Here is a 17,085-nt window from a genome sequence, read left to right on the forward strand (position 1 = left end):
GACGGAGAGATAGTGACCTCTCATGAAACTACTGGGAGATCAAGCCTGGATGGAGAGATAGTGACCTCTCATGAAACTACTGGGAATCAAACCTGGAAGAGCAGCCAATGCTGCTCTTAACTGCTTAGCTATCTCTTCAGCCCCTATTTATAATAATAATAATAATAAAACCTTTTAAGTTGGGGTCTCATTGTGTATCTCTACCTATCTTTAGAACTTGCTTCATAGACTGAGCTGGGATATAAGGTATGCACCACAATGTTAAACTAGTTCAAGAATTTTATATTCCACAAGACTAAAAAATTTTCTTCCATGTAAGACTCCAGAAGACAAGTCAATAATTACAAAATATTCCTTACAATTCTATAGCATCAAGTCTATTTTCAACTTATATGTTGTACCTCAGATGGCAGAGTTCTTCCCATTCCGTTTCTTGTTGCTCTTGCTGTGGTAACACTTCTGTAATTTTGGAGAGCTCTTTGTGTGTTCCACCATGTTTAGTTTCCATTTTTTTAATTTCTCTTCTAAGTACATCACCACAACTATTTTTAATTTCTAGCAGTCTTTTACATAAATCTAATTCATCCCAGAGTCCCAGTAGGCAACCAGAGTCTCTATCTAGGAGAAACAATATAGAGACAAAATATCTGCACATTTTTTTAAATGCAGGATGGACATTTTGACACCCTCGAGTTTGTTTACTGAGCTAACAGCTCCTTGAGTGTGGACCATGTGAAACCTTTGATGGATGAGACCTGCTCACATTCAGCTTCCTGACTCTTATAAAACCAAATGGATGCTGTAAGAAAAGAGGGCACTGCCTTCATTGGGTCCAGGGGAGACATGGCTACACTAAGAGATCAGTGAGGGACAGGGTTCAGGCAGAAGGTGAAGGCCACCTAGCCAAGCCGCAGCATTTTCTGCGACTCCATTCAGGACTCTGTTTTCATCCAGGATGGAGTGAGAGGGATAGACTTAGAATTTTACCTCAGACCACTGAGGCCAAATAGATGAGATTATTTTGTCAACAATATTTAAGATAAGGTATTATCAGCAATGATTGTGATCCCAAATCTTGCAAAAGGAAGGGACTGACCTGGAACCAGAGAGATTGTCTGGTTCCTCTGTAGAGAGGTTTCTGCGGAGACCCTCTCTAAAATGAAAAAGTGGGGTTTTACCTCAGTATCTGATTAGCATTTATAAGACCTAAGGTTTAATCCCTGGAACATAAAGAAACAGAAAAGAAAGTATTTTTCAGATAGTGACAAAAGTGATAAACATCTAACTAGCCTCTGTGAAAATTCCTGTCTTACAGATGTAGAATGGGTAACAGTGGTTATAAGATTTCAGAGGAAAATGAAAGAGAGTTCTCAGAAAGAGTCCAGTGCAGTAGGAGGAACCACTCCCGATATTCCATAGCATACAGAGCAATAAGATAACTGAGCGACAACAACTGCCTCTGATTTTGGAGCAGTGGAGTGCACTGATAAGGCCACATGACAACCGCCCTCATAGCGTCACTCCATCATAATCACCCATGCCGTGTATGTGCATGGAGATGTTGGACACGTGTACACACAACCACATCACTTAAAGCTATACTTATCAGAGTATCATCAATTCAGAAGATGTGATAAGCAGATAAAGATCTATACACTAAAAACTACAACTATTGCTGAGAAATATAAATGAATCATACATAAATAATCATATACTTTGCTAGAGTCAAATTATTATTTAAATGTTAATTCTCTACTAATTCCCTGGAAGCCACAAGGCTTTTAAAAAATCTTCCTTGTTTGCATTTATTTACATTGTGTGTGTGTGTGTGTGTGTGTGTGTGTGTGTGTGTGTGTACAGGTACATATGTGTCATCAGGCATGTGTGAATATCAGAGAACAAACTGTAGAAATTGGATTTCTCCTTCCACCTCTGAGTTTTTGGGATCAAACTCAGGACATCAGGTTTGGTATAGCTGCCTTTACCTGATGTCCTAATTTCTTTTCTATTGCTGTAAAGAGACACAGTGACAGAGGCAACTTATAAATGAAACCATATGATTTAGGGCTATGGTTCCATAGCCCTCATCATGGTGAGCATGGCAGCAGGCAGGCCAGGTGCTTCTGCAGTAACTGAAAGCTTACATTTTGGTTCACAAGCAGGAAGCAGTGAGATCTCACTGAAAATGACATGAGCTTTAGAAACCTCAAAGTCCACGCCCGAAGACACACCTTGTAGAAAAAGGGCAGACCTCCTACCCTTCCCAAACAGCTACACCAGCTAGGGACCAAGCACTGGGGTATAGGAGACCGCGTGGGCCATTCTCATCCAAATCACAATGCCTGCAAAGCCAAAGACAAAAGATTGCTTTAATTAAATATGTGTTTATAAAACTCCTTGGACAGGCGGTCTAGGAACACAGTTTAGTGGGAGAGTAGTTACCTAACTTGCACAAAGCCTGGGTCTAACCCTCACTGCTGCGAAAGAAAGAAAGAAAGAAAGAAAGAAAGAAAGAGAGAGAGAGAGAGAGAGAGAGAGAGAGAGAGAGAGAGGAAAGGAAAGGAAAGGAAAGGAAAGGAAAGGAAAGGAAAGGAAAGGAAAGGAAAGAAAAGAAAAGAAAAGAAAAGAAAAGAAAAGAAAAGAAAAGAAAAGAAAAGAAAAGAGAAAAGAAAAGAAAGCACATCTCCAGAAGAGTCTCCAGACCCAGAGCAGAGCAGTAAAGGGTAGTCAGGGCTGCTTCACCTGCTACAGAACTAGAAAAGTCAGAAGCGTGACATGAGTATAAAGTCTTAAATGGGGGACTTTGGTTTAAAAGTCAGAATAGGTCAACACAAAACAGCCAGCTTCTTTTTGATAAAAACACAATGAAAGTGCAAGAGGACATTACAGCACCTTACTCACGTGCAGGAAAATGTCCAAAGGAAACCAATGACTTCATGTGAGTACTATACACTGATAAGTAGGATACATGTGGAGATGAGGTGTGGCTTAATGGGACTGCAACAGTGCTACCAAGTGTGCAGGACACCCTAGGAAGGACCACCACAAGCCAGAAAGGATCAAATTCAAGCCTGAAACAAGGAGAAAGTCATTGCGTGTGTGTGTGTGTGTGTGTGTGTGTGTGTGTATGTGATAATGAATATATCCTGAATATACACTGAAGTTTTGAAAAACAACAATAAAAACAACTTAATTTCTTTAAAGGTGAAAGGATTTGTAAAAGTCTATTTGCTAAAGAAAATAGGCTAATAGGAAAAAATCACATTTAATATTGTAAGTTTTAAAGTCATACTGGACTGTATGAAGGACATGGTAGAATGAATGGTTACATCCTGTTGTGTTTTGTTTCATTTGAGACAGAGTCTCTCTATGTAGGTGTGAATTCTTGAAAAACATTTAATATTGCAGAGGAGGTCATGGTTCCAGGAGGTAGGAATAGCAGGGAACACTCTGAGAAAAGTGCCAGGGGGGTGACCACAGTGACACTCTATTTTGATACCAAGTGCATGTGTAGCATGCGCCGAAACTGTGACAGCTCCCTGCTCTGTGTGGCATGCTGCTCTGTCTGTTCTTGTTAGTACAAGTCACACACAAAGCCCTCACATTTACACACTGATATCACACTCCATGCCAGCTCGTGTGTTCAGCAGCAAAGCACGTCCATCATTAGGATGCAGCTACTCACAGTCATCTGAGGCTGCTTCCCAAGGCAGAGTCCCATCTTCCAGGCCTTCCATACCATTGATTTGCTTCTTGGCCTGTAAAATAAACACCACAAAGTGTTCCCAAAATGTTTACACCATATATGATTAGTGCGGATGTGATAATATTTTATCTTAAAGGATATTGGGCTGGAGAGATGGCTCAGTAGTTAAGAGCACTGGCTGCTCTTGCAGAGGACCCAGGATTGAGTCCCATGCGCCTACAAGCTAGTTCACAACCATCCGTCACTCCAGTGCCAGGGGACATGATGTCCTCTTCAGACCTCTGCAGGGCCCAGCATGCATGTCAAATATAAACATACATCAGGCAAAACACTCACACATTAAATAGATAGATAGACGGAGAGAGAGAGAGAGAGAGAGAGAGAGAGAGAGAGAGAGAGAGAGAGANAGACAGACAGACAGATAGATAAATGTGTGTGTGTGTGTGTGTGTGTGTGTGTGTGTGTATGCAGAAGTACAAGCATTTCTGAAAAGAATGGAATTTTGTCAGAAGGTGCCTTTTGGATAGTTACTGTCCTATCATTTCTTTTTCAAAAACAAGTCTTTATATAACAAAAGATTCTTTTTTCTCTTGATATTTTATCATGTATTTTAATTGATATTTTTATAGCAGATTACATTATCTTTTAAATCTTTTCTTGTTTGAGACGGGGTCTCTCTCTGTAGGAACGCAAACAAGGCAGGCACTTGTAAGCAGGAGCTAAGGCAGAGGCCAGGGAAGGGTGCTACCTCCTGGCTTGCTCTCTATAACTTGTTCAACCTGCTTTCTTATAGGACCCAGGACCACGAGCCCTATAGGCGTTTTCTCAACTGAGTTTGCCATCTCTCAAGTGACGCTTGCTGTGCAAAGCTGTTATGAAATTAGCCGGCACAACAAGAGTCACTGTGTGTTCTTTCTTGAGTCGGAACAGCCTCCACTCCCCTTTCCCTCCAACATCAAGCTCTAGTTTCTCCATTTCCTGAAGGGCAAAGCAGACCTGGTTCCTCTTATCAGCAGTGTGCCATACTAGTGTGCCATACTAGTGTGCCATACTAGTGTGCCATACTAGTGTGCCATTCCTCTTGCGGAAACCTTAAACTTTCCTTACACTGAAACACCTGATTGCAAAACTCCCTGTTTGACCTTCCTGTCTTGCTGGCAAGCAGTAGCTCCAGAGACCATCCAGCCCTCTAGTCCCTCCAGGATCCACATAGTGGCGGGCCTAGGGTGAGCAGCACTGAGCCCATGGGGTGTTACAAGGTTGTTGGTCTACAAAGTGAGTTCCAGGACAGCCAGGGCTGTACAGAGAAACCCTGTCTCGAAAAAAACAAAAAAAAACAAAAAAAAAAAGTCTCTGCATCACTGCTCAGAACTAGAGGTGCAGGTGGGAGGCTCAGCAGCTCCCCCGTGTGGTCACAGATGGGAGGCTCGCAGCTCCCCCGTGTGGTCACATAGCTGCTCGAGGCTCTCTGTGGTTTGCTTAAACTGTTTGTCATGATTCCTTTACAGTACCTCGTGCTTTTCTTTAGATGTGCTCTTTGCAGGGCTTAAAAAGTAAAGAAACACAAAATTATTTCAAGTGACTAGGAAATATTTTGAATGAAGATTATATTTTCCGTACATATAACAATCTGAAGTTGTAACCCTGTTCATAACTGTTATAGGATACTTAAGATAAAATTATTTCTACAAAAGGGCTTGAAAATAAACTTAAGGAACATATAATACTATTATTATCATGACCAACAGTTAACTTTAGTCAAACTTTCTGATTGCCAAATTAAAAAGGGAAACACGACATTACTTTTATTATTTGATAGAAATATACCAATTCTTTTTTGCTTTGTTATTTAAAAATACATCAGGCCTGGGCATACTGGTACATGACTTTACTCCAAACAATCAGGAGGCAGAAAGGGGCAGGTCTCTGAGTTTGAGGCTAACCTGGTCTATATAGTGAGTTCTGAGCCCACCACAGCTACAAGTGAGCCTGTCTCAAAACAAAACAAAACAAAACAAAACAAAACAAAACAAAACAAAACAAAATGGGGGCTAGAAAGACAGCTGAGAGGTTAAGAGCATTTGTTGCTCTTGCAGAGGACCTGAGTTCAATTTCAAGTGTCTACATGATGATTTGCAGCCATTGTAACTCTAAATCCAGAGACCATGATGCCCTCTTCCAACCCCCACAGCTGACAAGCACAGATGTGGTATACATACATACATACAGGCAGGCAGGCAGAACATGCATAAGAGGTATAAATCCAATTCTAATTTTTTAAATAAATAATAAAATAAAAACACAACAGCAAATTTTCATGAGCACTAAAACCCATTTAGAAAATATTGTTTAATCCCTTACGAAACCCTTTTTAAAAACACTAGGAGTTAGCTTTCTCTTGACCTCATATGCAATTGCTAAAGGAAGAGGAGGAGGAGAAGAAAGAGGAAGAAGAAGAGAAGGAGGAGGAGGAGGACAATGATAAGAATGACCATAGCTGGGCATGGTGGATCATACCTTTGCTCTCCCAGCACTTGAGAAACAGGGCAGATGGATGTCTTGTGAGTTAACAACTAGCCAGGCCTATGTAATGAGTTCCAGGACAACCAGAGCTACATGGAAAGATCTTGTCTCAAAAAAAAAAAAGTTTTTTAAATTTAAAAAAAAAAATTCCTCCATAATTTTATGAGACAGGGAACATAGCAGATGTCTTACAAAGGAAGGACCTGGACACAGACAAATAGCTGGTTGCTGGTAGACCCAGAATCCAGTCCTATGAACGTTGGCATCACAGAAGTGTTATTAAGTGATATAATAGCAGGTTAATCTAATTATCATTTATTTTCTATTCATAAATAGTTACTTCTGAATTTTGCACAATTTTTGAAATTTTTCAAAGCTTGATACTTGGGAGATTTGAAACCCAGCTTTCAGTAAGCTAAAATTTTTCTTTCTAAAAAAATTCTCTCTTCGTGGGAGTGGGTGGGTAGGGGAGCAGGGGCAGGGGGAGGGTATAGGGAACTTTTGGGATAGCATTTGAAATGTAAATAGAGAAAATATCTAATAATAAATAATTAATTAATTCTCAACATGAAGTATTAATCAAATCAGTAGTTCATTTAAATTTTCAAGAAATGTTTGTTCAGCAGCATCTAGCAGATGTCGAGGACACTAATGAGTACTCTCTACTTTAGAATGTTGTAATCCCAAAATACTCCCTTCTGCTTGCTTGTCAAGTTTACTTTTGAACATTCATTAATCTTTGCCTGGACCCAAACTCCACCGAACTGTAAAGCTAAGATAACTTGCATTTTAATCAGTTATGAAAAGAAACGACAGGATAGTTACACATTATGCTATCTAGCTGAAGGCCTTTTACTGCATCACTGAAAGAATTCCATGCCTAATAGTTTAATGTGAGGCTATCATTTGTATGTCAATCATATGCAAGTATCATTAAAGAAAAGGTCTTAGTTGTGTTTTATTGCTGTGACGAGTCACCATGACCAAGCCAGTGTATAAAAGAAAGCATTTAAGCTGGGGGCTTGCTTACAGTTTCAGAGGGTCAGTCCATGACCATCATTTCAGGGAGTATGGCATTAGGCAGGTGGGCGTGGGCTATAGCAGTGGCCAAGTGCTTACATTTGATCTACAGGCCCCAGAAAGAGAGACCAGGTCTAATGTGGACTTTAAACTACAAAGCCCAGCCCCAGTGGCACGCCTCTTACAAGAAGGCCACACCTCCTAATCCTTCCCAAACAGTCCACCAACAAGAAACCAGCCATTCAAATACAAGCCTATGGGAGCCATTCTCATTCAAACCACCAGTTACCCACAACTACCCACCCCCACCTTTCTAAACAGAAGCTCTAAGGATAAGAGGCTGACTCTAAATATCCAACATACTTTATTTCTCTAACACTTGGAAATATTAACAAGGTTGATAGAGTCCTGTGTACTCAAAAGAAAGGCCAAAGCCTGGAGAACTAATACAGGTGACAGATTTATTGGGTTTTTTTTTCTGTTTTTTGTTGTTGTTGTTGTTGTTGTTGTTGTTGTTTTTCCTTCAAGACAGGGTTTCTCTGTGTAGCCCTGGTTGTCCTAGAACTCACTCTGTAGACCAGGCTGGCCTCGAACTCAGAAATCCGCCTGCCTCTACCTACCAAGTGCTAGGATTAAAGGTGTGCATCACCACTGCCCAGCTGGGTGACAGATTTCTTTTTTTTTTTTAAGATGTATTTATTATATGTAAGTACACTGCAACTGTCTTCAGACAGACCAGAAGAGGGTGTCAGCCAACCATTGGACTGAGCACAGGGTCCCCAATGGAGGAGCTAGAGAAAGGACCCAAGGAGCTAAAGGGGTCTGCAGCCCCATAGGAGGAAAAATATGAACTAACCAGTACCTCCAGAGCTCTCTGGGACTAAACCACCAACCAAAGAAAACACATGGTAGAACTCATGGCTCCAGCTGCATATGTAGCAGAAGATGGCCTTGTTGGTCATCAATGGGAGGAGAGGCCCTTGGTCCTGTGAAGGCTCAATGCCCCAGTGTAGGGGAATGCCAGGGCCAGGAAGCAGGAGTGGGTGGGTTGGTGAGTATATATATATATATATATATATATATATATATATACACACACACACTGCAGCTGTCTTCAGACACACCAGAAGAGGGCATTAGATCTCATTACAAATGGTTGTGAGCCACCATGTGGTTTCTGGGATTTGAACCTTTAGAACTCAGGACCTTTGGAAGAACAGTCAGTGCTCTTAACCATTGAGCCATCTCTCCAGCCCCTGGGTGACAGACTTCTACACACACATATCATAGTATCCTTTGTGTGCTGAGCACCTAACTAATATAGTGCAGACAAACATAACAGAAATTATTGATTTTCAGTTATATTTTTAAATTGTGTTTAAAATTAACTGGCAGAATCAGATAAACATTCCTCGTCATTTCAGTCACACTGTCTTTGACTAGATTGTTATATGTCTTTTAAATGTGATTTCTGTAAAAGCAACCTGCAGTGAACTGTTGTAATTACTGTTACCTTGAAAACTTGTGTACCCTTTTCTTTCCAATGGCCACAATGGTCTTATATCTTGGGCACTAGGACACATTTCACTGCCCAAAGTGGTTTATTTTATTTAAGAAGACATTTTTTTTTCATTTCTGCTTTTCTGCCTGTGTATTCCAATGCTAAACAAATAAAGTTTGACATCTCCCCATATTCAGCTCCCTCTCCTTTCCAAGAGCGTGCAAATATACATACTCCACAGCATTCATTTTAATAAGAAAAACCTAAATCGTACATCCTTCCACAGTTATCATCTCCTCTAATGCGTCTCTGAGTAAACACTCTCCGAGCTACGGGGCATCCATGAAGAGTACTTGTTAGTCAGTCCCAATCTCTCTCAGCCTTCCAGCAGCACTGGTACAGTTGAGTGTCCCTCTGCTTTGAGTGACTACTGGCTGTTAATACTCCTTTACAGGGAACAAAACATATCCTTGTTACCTTTGTCCATCCTGATGGAGTTGGTGAGCACAGCTCTGTTTCTCCTGTAGCATAGCACTTGTGTCTGCAGCACACTTGTCAAACATTGGCATGGAATCTCCAGGAAAATAGCTTTTACTTTCACTTCTGTTCGTTTCCATCAAATGTGTGGCAGGTTCACTCCTTTAAAAGAGAATCATAAAAGTCAGTGTTTGGGGGTGTTGGCTTTGGTTTTTGGTTTGTTTGTTTTTAGTAATTCCACTAACCAAGGTTAAAAAACAATTGGATGAAGTCTTATCTCCTACATTTTAATTCATTTATTCACTTAAAAAAGATCAAAATGTCCCAGCTAAAGGCAATGAAAGATGAGTTTTCTAACTACAAGAACAGGTAACACAGAGAGGAGTTGATAGGTGAACGTGCGTCTGGGCATGAGGAAGGCTTTACAGAAGAGTAAAATATTTAAGAAGGAGCTCAGCAGGACAAGCGTGACAGCAAACTGATCTACTGAGAGAACAGAATATAAGCACAAAGCCTATGAGCATGGCATCCTAACGTCTTAAGAGGAAAATGGAAAACCCACAAGTAATCCAAGATGGATGTCATGCTGCCTGTATACACGATGCAGATGGTTAGAAGTCACAGTCTGCAAGCTGTGAAAGGGTGGAGAGCAGAGGCCAACATTGGGTGTCTTCTCCATCTTATCTGTTAAGACAGCAATGCTCACTGAGCTCAAAGCTCACTGATTGGCTGCACTGACTGGCCAGTATTCCCCCTAGAAGTGTGGAAGCATCCTACCATGCATGGCTTCTCTTGGGTGCTGGGGATCTGAGCTCAGGTCCTCCTGCTTGTACAGCAAGCATTTTACTGCCTGAGCCATCTTCCCAGCCAACGAATGAATGTTAGACATAGGAATAATATTAACAATTAGATTTGTGCTACACCTTTGTCTTGTGTCAAATATAATATTAACTTAAATTACATTTAAAAGAGCACAGGCTATATAATGGGACAGCAAATGAAAATGGCTTCAGAGCAAAGCCTTCCTTTTAAAACATGACAATATAGTACAGAGCAGCACAGTAAACGTTGACTAGTATAACTGAATATGAGCTGCAGGGATCAGCTCTCTTTTAAACTCTATGCCTCCCAAATATTAACCTGATTAACTGGTTGGAACTGGTTGGCACGTCTATTAGTATCACTATTCCCAGAACACTTTTCAAATTAAGCAGGATTCAATGTTAGACCTGTGCTTGACCAATACAGCTCCCCCTTATCACAGACACCCATAACTTCAAATATGTCTGTGGGAGAAACTGAAGTCTCTTTGATGATGTATCTTGAATTGTTGCCACAGTGTTGCTTATCATAACAACAAGGACCTCCTGGATGGTTTTCCCACTCCCACAATGGCTGTTACCACATTTACTCATTATATTTTACATTGTTAATACATGTAAGTAACTTTTGTTATCCCTTTGATTTATTTGCCACAGATAAAACTATCATAAATACAGGCAGAAAAGTAAGTAAGTAACCACAATGCTGGAACTTTCTGTCTATGTGGAAAATTATTACTGTGGTGACTATAAAAGGTCATCAGAATTTTTTAACGATGATAATAAATGAAAATCCTGAGAATTGATGCACATCAAACTTTTTTAAAGTGACAGTTATTTTAATGTTTAAAACAACACTCAGGGTAAGCTTCATTTGCTCATACAACAAATATACTTTGAGTAGCTTCTTACTGTATGCTAGCCCACTATCTAACCAATGATATATAGTGATATTGAAGTACACATGGAATAACAGGAAATGAGACAGAAAGACAGACATCTAGAATGTTAGAGGAGGAAAACAAACTTTTATGTACTGTTAAAGATGCCGTTGAAGGAGCACTGTCCACCAGGACCAAGTGGCTGTGCTGAGAATGTGGCTTGTAAGCAAGAACTAAGAAGACAATAAAACATGGCAGGCAACTGTGGGATAGAAAACCTGCAAGTTCAGAGAGATGCCTGAGTGTTCAGTGTGGCTGGGGTAGAGTGACAAGGACAGAGAAATCCTAGTTCAAGTCAGCGACAAAACAGGAGGCTACTCTGTGTGTCTCGTGAGGTACTGTGGTCGACACTCTGGGTAGAAATGGACTGAGTGGGTTTGGGTTCTAGGTCAGGAACAACTGTCTAACTGCTGTGTCATTGAATTCATTAACCACAGTCAAGGCTTCCCTCGTGTTTGCCAGCTACAATGGTTATGTTTATATAACATTGTTTTCAATATATTTAGAAAATAGGATCAAACTATTAAACGTTTCTGAGAGTGGGCAATGTCTATCTATTGCTATACAAATTACAAAACAATATGATCATCATGAGTGTTAGCCAAAATGAGAGTTTGTTTTCTCAGTCAAAACTGATCATCTATTTTATACTGATGTCATGGCCTTACTTATCATATTCTTCTTTTGCCTTAAGAGCAAAATCCTTGTGGTTAGTAGCCCCACTGTGCCTCTGAGGAGTTGGTTCACTGCCTTTGTGGTCAGCAGTAGCAGTAACGGCAGCGAAAGCCGCAGTGACCGCAGCAGCGACCACAGCATTAACAGTAGCGTTGGAGGAGGCCACCGCAGAAGCAGCTGCCGCAGAAGCAGCAGCAGCAGCAGCAGAGGCATCAGAGGCGGACGCAGAAGCAGCTGCCGCAGCCGCTGAAGCATCAGAAGCAAAAGCAGAGGCAGAGGCAGAAGCAGCGGAAGAGGAAGCTGCCGAAGCGGAAGCAAACGCAACAGATGCGGAAGTGGAAGCTGCCGAAGCAGAAGCAAAAGCAGCAGAAACAATATTAGAAGCAGCAGAAGCAGCCGTGGACGCAGATTCCGCGGAAGTGGAAGCAGAAACAGCAGCAACGGCAGCAGAGGCAGAAGCAACAGTACAAGCTGTTCTGTCATTAGAGTTCTCCAGTGCTACATTCGGTTCCTGGAGTCCGTACTTCCTCTCTTCTTCAACCTTTAAGGAAATTCAAGCTGTGTTATTGTTCATTAAAAGGGAGTTTTATAGATTCATTTGTTTTATTATGAGTCAGTGTCATGGTCTTGATTTTAGTCCACAAATATTTGCGTTTTAATTTTATCAGTACAGACCACTGACATTTTGTAACCTCTGCTTCACTTCTGTTTGAGTACGAGACCCAGAATTTTCAGAAATCTTAAGGGGACATGCTCTGTCTGGCTTTTAAAATTTTGCCCTTTGCTGTAAGCAGTGGTGGACACACCTTTAATTCAAGCACTCGGAAAGCAGAGGTAGACTGATCTGTGTAAGTACGAGGACAGCCAAAGCTACACAGAGAAACCCTGTCTCAAAACAAAACTACACTAAACAAAGCAAACCTGGATTCTTGTTTGTTTGGTTTTGTTTGGTTAGTTTTTGTTTGTTTGGGTTTTTTGCTACCTAACACATTCACTTCCTTAATGGTGTGAAGAAGTATCAAGAAAAGGACAGAGTATATCCTCTCCAGTCTAGATTTTACATTAATAGCCAGATTTAGAGACTGTGACATTAAAGAGATTGTGGAATAAAAGGAACCTCACCCTTCTGCCCTACATCAGACTTTTCTCGTGGTCTTTCACAATTGCTCACTGGGATCCTGGGAGAGCAAATGAGTGAAGGTGGCCTTTGAAATGCATGAACAATGTGTGCCACTACCCACAGCAGACTGTTACACCTGAGGGATAGCAGGTAATGGCTTGCCTCAGCACCATCACCTACATACAGCAGGAGTTATGTGAACAAGGCCTGGAGGATCATTCTAAGTGATGAGTTGGTGTTACCCATTGGCTGACTCAGACAGGTTACCCAGAAAACCCACTGAACCAGCTAAACTTAACAACTGTGAGTCTGGGGACTGGAGAGATGGCTCAGCAGTTAAGAGTCCTTGGATTTGGTTCCAAGCACCCACGCAGGGGCTCACATCTGTCTGAAACTCCACTTCCAGGGGATCCAATCCCTTCTGACCACAGTGGGAGCACCAGGCATGCCTATGGTGCACAGGCATACATGCAGACAAAACATTCATGCACAAGCATACAGAAAAGTTAAAAAAAAAAAAAGTGAGTTGCACAACTAACTCCACGCTGCTTGACTATTGGGAAACCTCGTCTACTTCTACTTTCAAATAGTATCTCTAGATTGTTGTCAGATTTGATAACTTGGTGTATCTCAGAATTAAACCTCCTACTTTGCCATCAAATACCAAATTTGCCAATTTTATGTGCTAAGTTTTCAAAAAATCCAAAACAAATTCAAATAGTATAAAGAGGTGGTGATGCAACAAAAATGTTAAGACAGATTATTAATAATAAAAATATGGAAGTATGTACACTTGTCTAGCGCATTTAAAGTGGTCATGTGGATGGTCTCAGTGGTTCTAATAAGAGAAATGAGCTCTAAGCACAATGAACACATGCATTTCCACAGGGTGATTGTTAATCTTAGTTAAATTTTCATAGTTCTTCTCATTCATTATTTCCTCATCATCATGCAATCTGTCTTAAGACAATAAAAAGCCCCTATGTTTATAACACTTTTATCATCTCCCTCTATTTTTTAATCACATGGTATATGTTCAGGTGAATTTACCATGACATACACCTTATGGAAAATAGAAACAGTGAAGATGACTGGGGTACAAAGATCTGAAAATATTTTTCCTCAACTCGTATTTAAACACAAAAAATAATCCAGATCATATCGAGGCAGTGCACACCTTTAATCCTGTAGAGCTATGAAAGGCAACCTGGCTCCTGGTTGAGCTAAGGCTAGACACCCCAGTGACCCTGAAGGAACAGTAGGCATTTTGCCTGATTCCCAGACACCAAGCTCCTGGCACAAGGCCACAGCCCTCCATAGATCTGTGACCATCAGTCACGTAAGGGCAACTCCCCAGACCCCTCCACAAGTAGAGGATGTGACCACAGATCATGTAGCCTCAAGACAGGTCTCCATTTTAATGAGGTACCTAAAGGCCTGGAGGACTTAGCCAATAAACTCTCCTTCCCAGACACTCCTCCCTGCAAAAGGTATTTAACCTCAGGCCCGTCCTGAGAAATGGGGTACGGTTTTTCTTGTCTCTTTTCATCGGGATCCATGTGGCGAGCCATGGAGAAGGCCTTTGCCAGCAAAGCCACCGACTAATCTCCAGTAGAAGGCCCCTCTGCGCTCCCAGCCACGACAGATAACAAGCCAAGCCTGCCGCCACTACAAGCCAAGAACTATCCTTATGGGACCAGCCAGAGCTCCCTGCTTCTCCCCATCCCCAACCCCGGGGCTAGATCCAGCCCGCAGGCCCCCCACGCTGTTCTTCCGTGGTTCCCAGTGGCACCTGGGTGTCAAGAGCCTAAGAACCAGACGGCCCAGACTTCCTTGCAGGCCCGAGGACCCCCAGCCAGCTCCGGCTGTCCCCACCTCAGACTGTGCTTCCCTTCCCCTGGAGCCCTGTCCCAGAGTTGCTCTATGCGGGACACCTCCCCAGCGGCCATGCCCTGTGGCAGAGCAGATGCAGGACCCCAATAACCCTACATAATCCCAGCAGTGCGGGGGCAGAGACAGAAGTTAATTTGAGAGTTCAAGGCCAGTCTGGTCTATACAGCAAGTTTCTGATTAGCTAGGGCTAAATAACAAAATGTTTTCTCAAAAAAGAAAAATCTGTATCTAAATATAATTTCATTAATAGATAGGACAGTGGTATACATGGATTTTTGTAAGCAGAATAGAATTGGCAGAGACAAATTCACAAATAGCTGAAGTTTCTTTTTCCAAAGCCAGGAACTATCCTTTTGCTATTCCTGGGTCACTGTCAGCTTCCTCATCTTGCTGTACCCCACCCACCCACCCACACTCCTCCACCACCACCACCACCACCACCCTCACCACCACCACCACCACTGTCATGAAGACATACAACATTCAGTGCTCTGTTGGAGAATAGAGGAGAACTGACAGTGTCTGTTAGGACCATGGTCTTTCACAAGTGCACTGCATTTACCACGTAACAGCCTCTACTCCTAGGTCTGTACTAGTTTGGTTTAGATTAGTCAAATTCAAAAATATGCCGTCTTTTACTTCAGGCTCATGATACATGATGAAGTGTAACCACTGTCTTTTTGGCTTTCTAGGCTTATACTTATATTTAATATCTAATTTTCAGTTAATGATATTTTGGGTTGTAGATTTATCATTTATATACCAAACATGTTGGTTCCTTTCATTTCAACTATAAGTACCCTAGAAATCATTATCATCACCATCATCATCATTTTCTGCATTGTTATAAAATTGCCTTCATTTGTGTTAAAAATATGTCGAGGTGACTGGAGACATGGCTCAGCAGTTAAGAGCACTGGCTGCTCTTCCAGAGGACCCCTGTTTGAGTCGCAGCACCCACATAGCAGCTCAAAACTACCTGCAACTTTAGTTACAGGGAATCCAATGCCCTCTTCTGACCTCTGTGGGCACTGCATACACATGGTGCACAGACATATAAGCAGGCAAAATACTCATACACATAAAATAATACTGTTTTTAAATGTTTAAAGTATGTTCTCATTCTAGTTTGTTGTTCTCATAGTCTAATCTATTTTTCCTTAAGCCTTAGAAGGTTAAGTGACAAGAGATCCAATGCTGGGGACAAGAAGGAGATGCCAGGGCATTTTCATTTTTATTGTTGTTGTTGTTGTTTGTTTGTTTGTTTATTTGTTTTTCGAGACAGGGTTTCTCTGTGTAGCCCTGGCTGTCCTGGAACTCACTCTGTAGACCAGGCTGGCCTCGAACTCAGAAATCTGCCTGCCTCTGCCTCCCGAGTGCTGGGATTAAAGGCATGCACCACCACTGCCCGGCGCCAGGGCATTTTCAAGACTGAGGGTTGTTGGTTTTTTTATAATATCTGCAATACAATGGGGACAGTCTCTCCAAGTGCATCTTTTCCTTGACGGACAGACACATTCTTTGTAAACTTGGGGGAGTTACCTTCAAGTGTGCTTCTGCTTTAGAGATGCGAGGTGGTGGCTCTTTCTCAAAGGGTTCACGAAATGTCCTTAACTTGCTTCTGAGGACTTTGTTAAGCTGTTCGCTTTGCTGGGCTTCCTGTGCTGTTTTCGTAGGCACACCTCCTGAAGGTGCACGTATATGTCCTGCACCACATTTCCTTTTCTCCTGAGATGTCTTTTGCAGATGGTCAGGGGGTAGGTTTGTTTTCCTGGCTTTAGAGGCTTTCTGTCTTGGAGTACTGGTTTTTAAAGCAACTTCATCCTTACCAGTCATTGAGGGGAGTGGACACAGAACAAACAAAAATGAATTCATATCACAGTTATTTTCTTCATATTGGCTTACCCACTCAAAACCCACTGGCTCACCCTTAAGAAATAAACAGGGCTGCAGTATGGCTCTGAGGTGCAGCCATGGTGAGGCCCTAAGTTCAATCTCTAGCACCAGAAAATAATTAATAAAAAAAAAGTAAAAATAATTTACTCCAGCCTAGACTAAAAGGAGACCATGAGGTAACAACCTTAATTTTGCCAATGTTACTTAGAATAGATGTGCTACTATGTGCTAAACTATAGAAGTAAATTATTTCTTTCTTTGTTTTTTAACAAGAGTCTCACGATACAGCCTTGGCTAGCCTGGAACTCAGACATCTGTCTGCCTTTGCCTTCCAATGGCTGGGACTGCAACTCCACTACACTCAACTAAATTAGATGATCTTTTACTATTACAAAGAAGCCAGGCATAGTGGTGCATGCCTTTAATCCCAGCACTGGGAGGCAGAAGCATGGGGCCAGACTATGCTGTGTGTGTGTGTGTCTGTGTGTGTGTGTGTGTGTGTGTGTGTGTGT

General features: G+C 41.7%; 1 protein-coding gene across 1 annotated transcript in view; it reads right to left on the minus strand.

Annotated features, from left to right (window-relative positions):
• Positions 1-16,513, minus strand: part of LOC115064556 (uncharacterized abhydrolase domain-containing protein DDB_G0269086-like) — a gene marked incomplete at its 3' end in the record, with an annotated part of 46,416 nt that extends 29,903 nt beyond the window's left edge. Inside the window, exons 1-3 of the mRNA XM_029541676.1 lie at positions 16,220-16,513; positions 11,658-12,205; positions 3,686-3,758 (exon numbers count right to left, since the gene is read on the minus strand). Of these exons, the coding sequence (XP_029397536.1) occupies positions 3,686-3,758; positions 11,658-12,205; positions 16,220-16,513 (915 nt within the window). The remainder of the gene's footprint in view (positions 1-3,685; positions 3,759-11,657; positions 12,206-16,219) is intronic.
• Positions 16,514-17,085: the final 572 nt, after the last annotated feature.

This window comes from Mus pahari, chromosome 8 (genome assembly GCF_900095145.1).
Source record: "Mus pahari chromosome 8, PAHARI_EIJ_v1.1, whole genome shotgun sequence".
NCBI lineage: Eukaryota > Metazoa > Chordata > Mammalia > Rodentia > Muridae > Mus > Mus pahari.